This window comes from Alligator mississippiensis, chromosome 3, assembly GCF_030867095.1.
Source record: "Alligator mississippiensis isolate rAllMis1 chromosome 3, rAllMis1, whole genome shotgun sequence".
NCBI classification, from domain to species: Eukaryota; Metazoa; Chordata; order Crocodylia; family Alligatoridae; genus Alligator; species Alligator mississippiensis.
The window spans coordinates 88,252,312-88,266,190 of record NC_081826.1 but is presented as its reverse complement, the minus strand read 5'-3'; the positions used below and the strand labels follow the sequence as shown (position 1 = coordinate 88,266,190).

General features: G+C 42.0%; 1 protein-coding gene across 9 annotated transcripts in view; it reads left to right on the top strand.

The window, feature by feature from the left end:
* GREB1L (GREB1 like retinoic acid receptor coactivator) overlaps positions 1-13,879 on the top strand; it is a 216,134-nt gene that overhangs the window by 122,103 nt on the left and 80,152 nt on the right. For all 9 annotated transcript variants that reach the window (XM_059724182.1, XM_014606644.3, XM_019490421.2 and 6 more), the window contains 2 exons: positions 8,398-8,574; positions 12,215-12,391. In XM_059724182.1, the coding sequence (XP_059580165.1) occupies positions 8,398-8,574; positions 12,215-12,391 (354 nt within the window). The remainder of the gene's footprint in view (positions 1-8,397; positions 8,575-12,214; positions 12,392-13,879) is intronic.

Genomic DNA, 13,879 nt, shown 5'->3' with positions numbered 1-13,879 from the left:
TTGTGCTGTAAGTGGATAGGTTTGCAAACAGGCTCATTCTGAAGGCCGTATCTTAATAAAAGATTGAATTGGTGGCACCTACCTATCCTCCCATGTATGATCAAACAGAGCACCCAACCTTGTATTTTCCATTGCATGACATCCCTGGAGTAACTAACAGCAGTTGCTTATATAGGTAAGTAATATTGAGAAAATATTTAAAAAATATTAAACCAATTAAAAGTTTAAGTCAGTGGAGACTGCTCAGGTGCTTCAGTCGAGCAGAATTCCTGGTGTGAGAAGCAGGCAAGGGGCTGTGCTATTTTCTGTGCTCAGCTCCTGGTGCCAGACAGCTGAGCAGAAGGAGCAGTGAAGCAAAACTCTTGCCTGATTTTCAGACTGGAACTCTGGAATGAAAAGTAGTCAGGGAGCAGCTGGTGACTGTTCCTCCTCACCTCCTGATTCATGGGAGGGGCAGAAGCAGCTGCCACCCAAGCTTTCTGTAGATCAGGGTGGCCCTGGTCTCCAGAAGGCACAGGAGCCTTTCCCTTGGTTCCACTCCTCCTGGTCCCCAGAAACTTGCCCAAGAGTGATTTCTACCTTGTTGTAGTTGAGTTAATTTTGTCCAGGAGCATCCATTTTTGCTTTGGGAAGAAAAGCTTGAATGTTTGCATACTTTTGGTTTCTACCAAGAGCATGGTGATTTTCCTGGTAGAAACTAAAAAACTGTACATGGACTTAGTTTATATTGATCAATCATTATGAAGAAAAAGCTCATCTGTCATAAGTACCATTTTTGATTGGCCACCCTTCATTAGTTGACATTAGTGGTGGACTTTTCTTTTTGTTGATTGGCCAACAGGTTTATGCACATTTGGGTAAGCACATGTTCAGTTAGCCTACATAATAATTTTGTGTGCAAAAATAAAGCATTTTAGTAGTAAGTGTAATTTATTTTCTTCTGCAGAAGTGTCAGCTCTAAGTGAACTTTTAATAATCAATTTTTAAACATATATAGAAGTAAAGTTGCAAAAAGTATTGATGGCTCTTTGCATAGTGACGTCAAATGTTCAAGATGATATAGTAAACCATTTTTAATTTTTGTTTGCCATAGCTTTCAAGCAAGCCTTTTCTAATTTGTGGAGTAGCATTGTAGGCAAGGTGTATGAAACTCAAAACAGTGAATTGTCAGTTTACCTGAGAGCTGAAAGGAGGCTACACACATTTCAGAGGCAATTAGGTAAGCAGGTATTTAGCACCTGATCAGTTGCTGTGAAGTTACAGTAGCAGCAACAGCAAGCTGCAATTCACATGCAAGTTGTGGAAGCTAATTTCTTATGCAAATACCTATTTTACTGGAGTACAAAAAGATGCATGTACCCCATGCTGAGGTTGCTGTTTATTAGTGTTAAGGAAGGGGGAAAATAATCATTGTTTTCAAAAGATTTCAGTACTTTTGTATTTCCACAGCTGTACAGACAAAACACTTTATTTGGCCAAACATCTGCTTTCATTGAACTTGAGAGATGATTGGAGAATGCAAATCACTTGTAGGAAGAAAAAAATTTTGATTTTTTTTCCAAAGAAATACAGATAGTGTCTGCCAGAGCCATTTATTCATCCTCTTTTCCATTGCTCTTAGCATTTCGCAAATTGTTATTTAGGATTTTTAAAACCAGCTAAGCAGTATTCTTTCTCATTTATGTTTTGTAAACATTTAATACAGCATAATTTGGGGGGAAAGAGCAGGTGACAGTTCAGAAGTTTGTTCATGTACAAACTCCCATGTTAATTAAAATGGAATATAGAAAATATGTGCACAAATTATACATGCTGAGATAGAAGTCAGACTTTGAAAATGTCTTAGGGTACAGACAGACATAACAATAGTATTAGTGTAGACAATACTCTGATACAAGCTGTTATGATACAACTGTTATGTCAGCATGATTCTGTAGGATACAAATATAGCAAAACTGCTCCACCTTTAACCCTGCTAAATTCAGGGGTAAAGATAAGATAGTTTAGTTAACTTGTATTGCTCTAGGATCCTATAGATAGAAGTTACATTGTATCAGCTGCTGTATGCTTCTGAGCAACATATTCTTCCTTTTAAAGTGACTACTGTATTTACTTGAATACCCCGCCAATAATTAGATTCCATATATGGAAAATTTATAAATTTGTTATAGTTTTCAAAGTATGGAATCTAATTATTGGAAGTTTTTCTTGAATTTGTCCATCTCCCATTGCTACAGCACAGAAAATAAATGTGGGAGGTCAGGAAGCCCCTGGCCCCTTTATCCCCCTCCTCCCCATCACCCTGCAGTCCCTCCCTTCCCTTCATCCTTACTGTCAGACCCTCTCTCCCTGAGCACATCAAAGTGAGGGGTAAATTTGAAAGCGCTGATCTTGAAATAAATGTAAGTTACCATTTAGGCAAATTACTATAGGTACCCATCGCTTTAATTCATACAGAATGGATACATTTGACCTTTTTTGAAACTGCTGAAAGTTTTAGCATAGATACGCCAAAAACACACTTTTAAGTAGCACTTTTATACCTACTTATTTACAGTAAAAATGATGCATGATATTAATCCAAAGCCAAAAGGCTTATGATTTACCATACAGTACATTGGGTTGGGCCCCAGCAGAGTCGGAAGCATTTCAAGCCATGGTGACCCCATAGCTCAGCACTGCTCAGTGTGTGTGTGTGTACTCCAGAATACTCCATCCCCCCCACAAAACAAAGGATCCATGTACTAAGTAGCCACCCCTGCCACATGACTGAAACTGGGTGTTTTTGTTATGAGTCCTAGGATTCTCCAAAAATATATATGCAGATGAAGAATAGGGCAACCTGGTTTGGCTGTACCTCATGGAGGATTGGGCCACACTAATATACAACAGGCTGAGAGATGGGGTCAGAGAGGGATACTGGGTGAACTGCTTGGGGCCCCGTTTGTTGGTGTTTGCCAGACATTTAAGGCTGGTGAAGAAATAGGAATAATTGGAAATGGGAAACTAAGGTGCAGCTCAGCTGTGGGAGTGAAGAGGATGTATTCAATGTAGTAGCCCACCATGACTTGAAAAAGAGTCAGTGCTTAAGCGGAGATTAAGCTCAATGGGCACTATTATGCAATTTATTCAGATGGGCTGCACTGTGGTAGGTTCCTATTCTTGTGGTAGGTTCCCCATCAGTATATTCGTCCCGTGTAGGCTGTGTTTTATTTTCATGCTCAGTATTGGCTGGATTTAATCAGCTTTATACTTGGTTTCTGTTACCAATTACTTTTGACAGTAGTTTAATAATAGACATTGCATTTAATGAGGTTTTCTTGTATGCAACTACAAGACAAAGGTCTTATTTCACCTCATCTTCCTTTAGTGATGTTTAAATGGATATACCTGTAGCTGATATTTACTTATCAACACAACATCATACTAAAAAGCAGTATGACCCTTGTATGTGATCTTCTGGTTTAGTTTTAAATAGTAGTTGGAACTTAGGAAAGTAGTTGGAAAATAGGCAAGATTCTGTCCTTGCTACAACCAGTTGCTGCCAGTTCAAGCCTTGTCCTTTACTGGGCTAAAGGTGAGTTAAGGGTGTATTTTTTGATTCAGTTCTATTTTTCCAGGATTTTATTCTTTAATTCTTGTTCAGATCTTATGTTCATATCTCCTTTTTTTGTGTTGTGGGCCCTTTTATTTTAGTAGCACCAACAAACACCCCCCTTCCCCCCCCCCCCCCCCAGGAAAACTGTTAAGAGAACAGTTAATAGTTAAGTAGCAGACATATTGGGACAAATCCTTAAGTATGGTTTGCAGTTTATCATGTTACTTATGATTTGAATATCTAAGCAGAAAGGAATAGCTGCTTCCCAGCTACTGTTTTCTTGTGTAAATACTAAAAGTCATATTTACATAGTTAGATGTATTATGATAATGCGTGTGTGGCATTTATACAGTACAGTTGTCTTTATCCAGATAGCAAGAAACATGGAATTTATTCAGATAAACCATCTTGCCTAATAGGATGGTATCAGGCTAGGATGGTATCTGTGATATCAGGCTTGTTTCAGTGTGGATTATTAAAACACCATGTTCTTGCATTCAAAAACTTGTCTTAACTCTATTGCAACCATGCAGTTTGTCCAGTAAAATATATCAGCCTAAGTAATCCTTGCCTCATGAAACATTAGTGTGTGTTCAAAATACTACTGCCAGAATGTTGTGACCAGTTTTTCACTACTCCTTCCACCTGCAGAGGCTCCTACTAATGCTTAAGATGTCCTTATTCGATCCTTCTATCATCAAAACTACTGGTGTGGCTTTATTCTATATACAGCAGGGGCAGGCAATTATTTTGGGTGGAGGGCCGCTTACTGAGTTTTAGGAAGCCATCGAGGGCCGCATGAGAGACAGCCAGGGGAGATAAATATTAATTTTCTAAACTTCTTAGGGGCCCCGTGGGCTGGATAGAATGGCCTGGCGGGCTGCATTTTTCCCACCCCTGATATACAGTTTAAAATAGCATGCTGCCATGGTTTCAGTGCAAGTTGGTGGGTCACTTACAGTTGTGTCTGAAACGTTCAACTTCTTTGGACCTCACTTCACTTGAATTGGTGTTTGGAACATGAGGAGCTGTTGTGCTTATGAAGTTTCAGCTTCCAACATGATTTTCTGCTATTTACTCATTGTAGAGTAAATAGGAATTTGCCCAGGAACTGGCTGAGGCAGCTTGCTCCAGGACCATGGTTGTCATGGGTGACTTCAGTTACCCGGACGTCTCGTGGGAGGATCGCTCAGCAAAATCTGAGCGGTCGCAGAGCTTCCTCTCGTGCGTGGATGACCTCTACCTGACTCAAGAAGTCTATGGGCCAACGAGAGGCAAAGCGCTGCTCGACCTGGTACTGGCTACTGGGGATGACCTAGTCAGCGACCTAGTGATCGATGGGAAGCTGGGTGACAGCGACCACGAGCTGATCACCTTCACCATCCGCCGAAAAGCTGGCAAGTCGGTCAGCAACACGCAAGTCCTTGACTTCAGGAAAGCCGACTTTGACAAGCTCAGGAGGCTTGTCAGTGAAGCCCTAAGGGACCGTGACCACAGGGAGAGGGGCGTTCAAGAAGAGTGGTTGCTCCTCAAGGGAGCGATCCTCAATGCACAAACTAAGTCTATTCCATCTCGGAGGAAAGGCAGCAAGAGGGCACAGCAGCCCCCCTGGCTCTCCAGGGACCTAGCAGACCTCCTGAGGCTAAAAAGAAAGGCCTACAAAGGATGGAGGATGGGAGTCACCTCCAAGGAGGATTATTCTGCGCTGGTCCGGTCCTGTAGGGAGCAGACCAGGAAAGCCAAGGCTGCAACTGAACTCCAGCTAGCTTTGAGCATCAAGGACAATAAAAAGTCCTTTTTCAGATATGTGGGGAGCCGGAGGAAAAGCAGGGGCAGCATTGGACCCCTGCTGAACCAGATGGGGCAACTGACAACTGACGCCCAGGAAAAAGCCAACCTATTAAATAGGTACTTTGCGTCAGTCTTTCATCAGCCCCATGGGACGCCCATGCCCACTACAGGGCCGGGAAGTCCGGGTGAGGGTGATCCCCTGCCCTCCATAAATGCTGACTTTCTGAAGGAACATCTTGAGAAGCTGGATACCTTCAAGTCAGCCGGCCCTGACAATCTTCACCCCAGGGTACTCAAGGAGCTGGCGAGCATCATAGCCCAGCCTCTAGCACGGATCTTTGAAAACTCTTGGTGCTCTGGTGTAGTGCCCGAAGACTGGAAGAAGGCCAATGTGGTGCCTATCTTCAAGAAAGGGAGGAAAGTGGATCCGGCTAACTATAGGCCCATCAGCCTGACTTCTATCCCGGGGAAGATCTTAGAAAAGTTTATTAAGGAGGCCATCCTTAATGGACTGGCTGACGCCAACATCTTAAGGGATAGCCAGCACGGGTTTGTTGCGGGTAGGTCTTGCTTGACCAATCTCATTTCCTTCTACGACCAGGTGACCTATCACCTGGACAAAGGAGAAGAGATTGATGTCATATATCTTGACTTCAAAAAAGCCTTCGATCTGGTGTCCCATGATCGCCTCTTGGAGAAACTGGCCAATTGTCGCCTTGGGTCCTCCATGATCCACTGGCTGGAAAATTGGCTCCGGGGTCGGACCCAGAGGGTAGTAATTGATGGAAGTCACTCATCGTGGTGTCCTGTGACCAGTGGGGTCCCCCAAGGTTCTGTCCTTGGACCCATACTGTTCAACATCTTCATTAATGATGTGGACACTGGAGTCAGAAGCAGACTGGCCAAGTTCGCCGATGACACCAAACTTTGGGGCAAAGCATCCACACCAGAAGACAGGCGGATGATCCAGGGTGACCTGGACAGGCTCAGCAAGTGGGCAGACGAGAATCTGATGGTGTTCAACGCCGATAAATGCAAGGTTCTCCACCTTGGGGAAGAAAAACCCACAGCATCCTTATAGGCTCGGCAGTGCTGTGTTGGCTAGCACTATGGAAGAAAGAGACTTGGGGGTCATCATTGACCACAAGATGAACATGAGCCTGCAATGCGATGCAGCGGCTAGTAAAGCGACCAAAACGCTGGCTTGCATCCATAGATGCTTCTCAAGCAAATCCTGGGATGTCATTCTCCCCTTGTACTCGGCCTTAGTGAGGCCGCAGCTGGAGTACTGTGTCCAGTTTTGGGCTCCACAATTCAAAAAGGATGTGGAGAAGCTTGAGAGAGTCCAGAGAAGAGCCACGCGCATGATCAGAGGTCAGGGAAGCAGACCCTACGATGACAGGCTGATAGCCCTGGGGCTCTTTAGCCTGAAAAAGCGCAGGCTCAGGTGTGATCTGATGGCCACCTACAAGTTTATCAGGGGTGACCACCAGTATCTGGGGGAACGTTTGTTCACCAGAGCGCCCCAAGTGATGACGAGGTCGAATGGTCACAAACTACTTCAAGATCGTTTCAGACTGGACATAAGGAAGAATTTCTTTACTGTCCGAGCCCCCAAGGTCTGGAACAGCCTGCCACCGGAGGTGGTTCAAGCGCCTTCATTGAACACCTTCAAGATGAAACTGGATGCTTATCTTGCTGGGATCCTATGACCCCAGTTGACTTCCTGCCCTTTGGGCAGGGGGCTGGACTCGATGATCTTCCGAGGTCCCTTCCAGCCCTAATGTCTATGAAATCTAGAGATAAGTCATATTGAAACAGTGCTGAAAATTATTTTAACATCCAAAACCTTGGCTATCTTAGATTCCCTGTAATATATGAAAAAATGAATAAAGTGAAGACCTAAACAGTCTGCATTACTTGAATGTGTAAAGTAAGCAGATTTTTAATTCCTAAAAATACCTTTAACTAAGAGATAACAACTAAGCAAATGTTGTTTAAAAAGCACAAGAGAAAAGCACAGACTCTCCTGAATAACTAAGCTAAAAAAGTGTGTTTTAAGTCTTTCCCTTAATAAGAAATTTATACAGCCAAATTATAAATTTCAATAAATGGAGCATATCAGATAAGCACCAGCATAAAATATAGTAATATAAACCGAATCCATACCTAGATGGAATATATATGGAAAATAAAAGATGAAAAAATACCCAAACTTTTTTTTGAATAATGTATTATTGAAACCTTTCTCATCTGGGTGTTCTTCACTAAAGGTATATGTTACGGTGAAGTGTCAAAACTGATTTTGAAGCATTTTTTATTACACTGGATTTATGCCTACCTCTTTTCCTATAGTTAATATATTTTGTTTAGTACCAATAATGTGGTCAACATGGTACAAGACACCAAGATAGAGAATCTTTTGAAAACTTTGCAATATAAAGACTGAGATGTAGAAAATTATTGGTAATAAATTAAGGGCTCTGTTGTTATGAATTGTCAATATCTTTAAATGTGGGTTGAAATGATATACATTGTATAGGGGGAAAGGAAATACTAAATCAGTTTCACTTACTATGGGGCTTTCTTGTCATTTTGAGTGTGTTACAACTTCTTCTGAGTTGTGCTATTAAAACTGGGCATGAACAGTGAAATGTTTTCTATTTTTTAGCCATGTGATTTGTTCATAGTTTTGTTAATCTTCATTTTGAAGCATTTCAGGTGCCCTGCCAAATAATAGTTATTTATATTCTCTCGGCTAGCAGATCTGAACCCCTTGCTGTGGGCCTCATCCCAATTCCTTGGAGGCCTGTATGAATCTTTCTGTTGACTTAAATTAGACCTCAAATAAGTAGGATAATGAAACATGTACAGAATTTACGTATTTTCTTAAATGCCTGTTTTTTAAAAAGTAGATATAATCTCAAAACAGTAAGTATTTTCCTTAATTTAATTTGCATAATGAACACAAACCTTATAAAGTTTCATCATGTGTCTTTCCTTTTTAGGTTTTTGTCAAGCAGGCAAGGATTTGCGGTTAGTATCCTTGTGTATGGAACAAATTGATATACCAGCAGGCTTCCTGCTGGTAGGAGCCAAGTCTCCAAATCTTCCTGAGCACATTCTAGTGTGTGCTGTTGACAAGCGGTTTTTGCCAGATGATCATGGAAAAAATGCACTTTTAGGTAAATGGCTTTCATTACTCCTTTTGTAACAAAAAATGTATAATTTAAAGTTTGGCCCAACATTATACTACATCAGTTTGGCAAATGAATTTTGACTAATGGTGCATTGAAGAAAGTCAGTATTTCTTGCATTAAATCTACAGCTCAGCTTTAAAAGCCCTTTTAAAATAAGACCTGGTCCTGCAATTTATTGCATCTGAAGTGAATGGGGCTCAGCATGTTAAGTAAGCTTTCGGGCCCTAAATGTGAAGCATAATATGTTTTTAATTCTAAAGCTGCTTATGCTATATATTTATTGAATGACTGAGAAGTATCCATATGCCACTAATCTTCAGTGTCTAAATAATTTATACGTGGAGCCACCCTTAGGGGTAGGCAACATGAGACACATGAGCAGCCCACGCTCACAGCAACGATCTTTATCCCAGCCAGTCGCCTCCCCAAGCAGGAGGAGCAGTGTCCAGCTCATCCTGCCCCCTACCTCCAGCTGGGCTGGACACTGCTCCTCCTGCTTGGGGAGGCGACTGGCTGGCTGTTTCTGCCCTCCTGCCTGTCCAGCATACCATGCCACTCCGCCTCCCTGCCAGACTCTGCCCTGTACCCCTCCCTGCCTGCTTCTGCCTACAGCAGTGCTGCTGACTTGGGGAGGGGCACCAGGGGCAGGGGCAGGGCCACCAAAATACAAGGTCCCCCAGGGCACCATTTCCCTAAGGCCAGCTCTGTTTCTATGTTCTAAGACAGGGGTGTCAAACTCGCCTTGTGATCCTGCTGTGCTTTGCACGGGATTCAGACAGTGGAACTCATTGTAATTGGATCTGCAGTGGGGCATAAGGAAACTGCCTTTGCAATGGTGGATCCAAACCAGGGCACAAAAAAAAAAATTGTTGTGATGGCACCAGTTTCACATGGTGACTGCACCTCTGGTCCCAGACTGACCATGAAGTGGCAGCTGTAGCCCCAGACTGACCATGAAGCAGCTCTGGCTCTGGACCGGAGCATGCAGTGACAGTTCTGGCTCCACCCCAGAGCATGCGCAGCATCTCCAGACCCCATGCCGGACCCAGAGCTGCTGTTGCTGCTTGTATCTTGCTGCAGTAGCAGCTCCAACTCTGGCTCTGACTCGGGGCATGTGGTGGGGTTTGGCAGCCTGGGAAGTAGGACCATGGCAGTGGCAACTGGTGGAGCGTCTGGAATATGTCCCTGGCTGAATCAGCCCTTGTTCACCCTCTCGTCACCAATTATCATTCTGCAGCAGGCCCTTCTCCCTTGGCCACACTGGTAGTCTAGCAGGCCAGGTAAAGCTACTCCGTAGGTGAACCTGCCTGTGGGCTCTGTTTGACACCTCTGCTCTAAAGGTGAAATTCTGCCCTTGGAATCTACTATGCATTCTTTTTTTCAGTAGAGGCTCTGGGTGTGCTTGAGAAGGCATTTCTGCCCTCAAAACTCTGAATAAGTAAAAATAATTTATTTGATAACTTTCTGTATAAGCAGTGCCCTGTAAAGTTAAACTGATATATTAGTGTTTCTTAGTAATAAGACAATCATCTGTGCACCTGGATTTCTTACTTTGCCTCATGGTTGGTGTGTAAACAAACCAGTAAAAGTAATTTAAGGCTTTTTTTTTTTGGCATCCTCAGTGTCTGTCTTGGATCCTCTCCTTTCTGTCTCTAGTTACTGTGCTGCCTGGAATGCATTCAGGTACACTTTGTAACAGACAGGAAATGTCAATAAAGCCTAAGCACCTTTATTTAGATTCACAGCTAAAATTCTGGTTTGGTCCATCAATAATCTGACGTAAATCTTGCGCTTGGCTCTGTTTTGTCCTTGACAGCTGTCATATATTGTTCCCCATTCAAAACGCTGTTGCAAAGACTGCCCACTTAGCTTACTGTTCCAGCTACGTTACTTTCCCTACCCCTCCTCCCGTTGTTTCATTCCTCTGATGATCTTTGGTTCTCCCTTTTTAACTGCCTTAATATAAACTGTCTTCCCTTGTAAAGCCCTTCAAAACTTAGCCTTAATCTGCCTCTCATCTCTTAGTTAGTGGTGAGTCCAACAAATTCCATTTTTGCTCTGGTAATGATCTAAATATTCAAATAGCTGGAAGACTAGATAAATTATAGCCAGGAGGGGTTTTTTTTTAAAGAACTATTTTGGGGGTCTTATGAACCACTGATGTCTGGGGGGTTTTTTTAAGGTATCATAGAATTCTTAGAAAGTTTCAAAGGACCAGAGAAAATTTTAATATGTCATTGTTTAACAATTGCAAATTTGGTTGATGAAGGTGACTGCTGATGTAGATTTCTGAAAGATATTGACAATAGAGAGCTATGACATTCTGATTTTAAGAAATATCATTTTATAATAGTAGCACATTATTAAATGGGTATAAACCTAGCTCCCTCATAGATATCAAAAAGGGTAATCAAAGAAGATGTTCCTAATGGGATCCTACTTAGGCTCTGTGTTGTTTCAAAACCGTAAATGGTTATCTGGATAAAGATATATAAAATCCCTGATGATAAATTTTGCCAGTGACTCAAACATTGTTGGACTGGCAAATGTTAAGTATGTCAGAATGATCTGGATTCCTTCAGACAACATATGCTTTACATGGAGAAAAGGAATTTCATACATTTAGGAACAAGCCACTAGCTTTCTCTGTCCCTTCCTTCAGGGATAATATACCTTCTGTTCTTGTGTACAGTTCCCACTGACATTGGTGGGATTCTACTGTGGATTATATAGCTCGAAAATGCAGCCCTTTCCCATAGATTCTAATTCAATGTAATTTCAGCCCTCTCCATTAAATTGTTTTGAGAACTTTGCAGTAAGGTGGTTCTGTGTCTGGTTTTTGTCTGTATTCCTAATTCTGTTCTTTGCAACATTTTTTTTAGATTTTAAAAGCTTTTAATTTCAATCTCAGTAGAACCTAAACATTTTGTATAAAGTATTAGGGTCTTTTCAGGGCCTTAAGGGGGAAAGTCTTGTTTCTTTCATCAGCAAACCCCATTGGACAGAGCGTTGCTTACCCCTCTGCTCTCACTTGGCAAGTTTCTACAAGATAGCCAAAGGCACTCATAGAGAATATAGTTGATATTTATGCTCTCTTAAGCAGCACTAACTTCCCATAGAATACTTGGCATCAGCCACAGTCATAGGAAAGAAAGCAGGTCCATTTGATACATGTGTTGAGGATCAGGAAGAAAGTTAGTGACGTGGATGGGATTTGAGTATCTTTGTGTTACCGATTTCCCAGTCTTCATAGCCCTCCATTGTACATTCTTTTTCTCTGAAGGTCTCCTGTGTGCAGTTTGCAGTGCAGAACACTGGGGTAGCATTTGACCCTAGATTAGTAATAGCTGGAGGGAGATGGCATTCTCAGACAAATCAGGCATGCCAAAAGTCTGTCTTCATTGATTGTCCATCTTCCAGCCATTTGTGTGCTAAGTGAGAGGTCTACAGTGGATGGATATGTGGACGGGGATAGGTAATCAGTAGAAACAAAATATACAGGCAAGGCTAAAACAGCCTAATTTCCTGTCCATGTCATATGTCATTTTATGTATTTATTTATTTACTTACTTATTTATGTTGTCATTCTCTTCTGTGAGCATATCTTTTCCCATCTTTTTTGTAGGGTTTTCTGGAAATTGTATAGGCTGTGGAGAAAGAGGATTCCGGTACTTCACAGAATTTTCCAACCACATAAATCTGAAACTAACCACTCAGCCAAAGAAGCAGAAGCACTTAAAGTACTACCTAGTAAGAAGCTCCCAAGGTGTACTGTCAAAGGGACCCCTTATTTGTTGGAAAGGTAAAGAGTCATCCATTTTCTCGCAAGATGCTTAGGATTTTAGATAATATTGAGCATTGGGTTTTTAAGGCATTAAAAATTTATCAGGTGAAATTTTGGCGTGATTGAAAACAGTGGGAAGATTCCCATTGACTGCAGTGGAGTCAGTATGTCACCCAGGGATTTATCAGCCCTTAAATCTTGTGAGACTTTCCAGATAAATTGCAGTCCTATAACATTATGCCATCATACATAGGAAGACAGCCCTACTGCACTGCTGACCCATATTTAAGATTATAGTGCCATTATATCAGTTGCAGCTATGACTATTCTCAGTCAAAAGTATACATTAATTAATTATGCCCTGAAATTTTGTTTAGCAGAAACCAACCATAAATGATATTTTATGAAACTTTGAAGGAAAAAAATCTGTTTATTTGTTTTTAATTTTCGGAATGAGGAAAAAACCGTGCAGCCCCCCTCCTTCCCCACAGCCTCCCCCTCCTTGCCAGTTGTTCTTGGGACCCCCTTCCCAGCCCTGGCAGCTGCTGCACCGTGACCCGCCCTTTACCTCCTCCAGCCCCATTTCCTTCCCTGTAGGCTGTTCTGGGGGGTGTCGGGGACGGGCAACATTGGGGCACTGCCACCATGATCCCCCCCCTTCACCCTCAGGCAGGGAGGTATAGGGAAGCCCTGCTGCTCAGGCAGCTGGGGCGTGTTTGCCACCGCCACAAACATCTCTGGCAGCAACTCAAACTTGGGCTCATGCAGCCCTGGCCTGAGCAGCCAATCTTGGCCTGCCCTCTTGGCAGCACATACGCAGTTGGCCAAAAGCATTACAGACACACAGACAGATAGACTAAGCCCTTTATATATATAGAATTTAAGGAAAACAACACTAGACAATTTGGCATACCTTTAGAAATTGCACAATAGACTGTTATTCTGCTTAGTAATCTCATTAAAAATATTCTAAACAAAGTCTTTATCAGTTTGCATACACAATTTTATTTTATTCCATATAAATTCTGTGATTATACAAATGTTGATTCTATCACAATGCATATGTGCGTGGGAGAAGAGTTAAAGTTGCTATTGGAATAATTAATTTGAATTTCTTGACTGTTTTGCATTTAAAATTTCAGACAATTTTGCATGAATATACTATTTGGGGTAAGATATGTGATGAACAGGGGTAATCTAATGTATGATATAAGGCTACATGTTGATTGGATAATGACTATTTTTGAAGCACCCGTATGCAAACCCTTCCTACAACTATATCCACAATAAACAAAAAGGGGAAAAAACCATTTTTCCACTTTCTTCAAAATTAAGTTAGAAGTTGAATTTAAAACTCACTTTTTCCCTGTTCTGATTATCTAGACCAGTGGGGGCTAACCTTTTTGGCAGGTGTCACAAATTAGTCCCGCACCCTCCCTGAGCGCTACTCTGAAACTGTTCCTCCTCCCAACCTTCTGTTTTGCTTTGTGCTCCCTAACCCTGTCT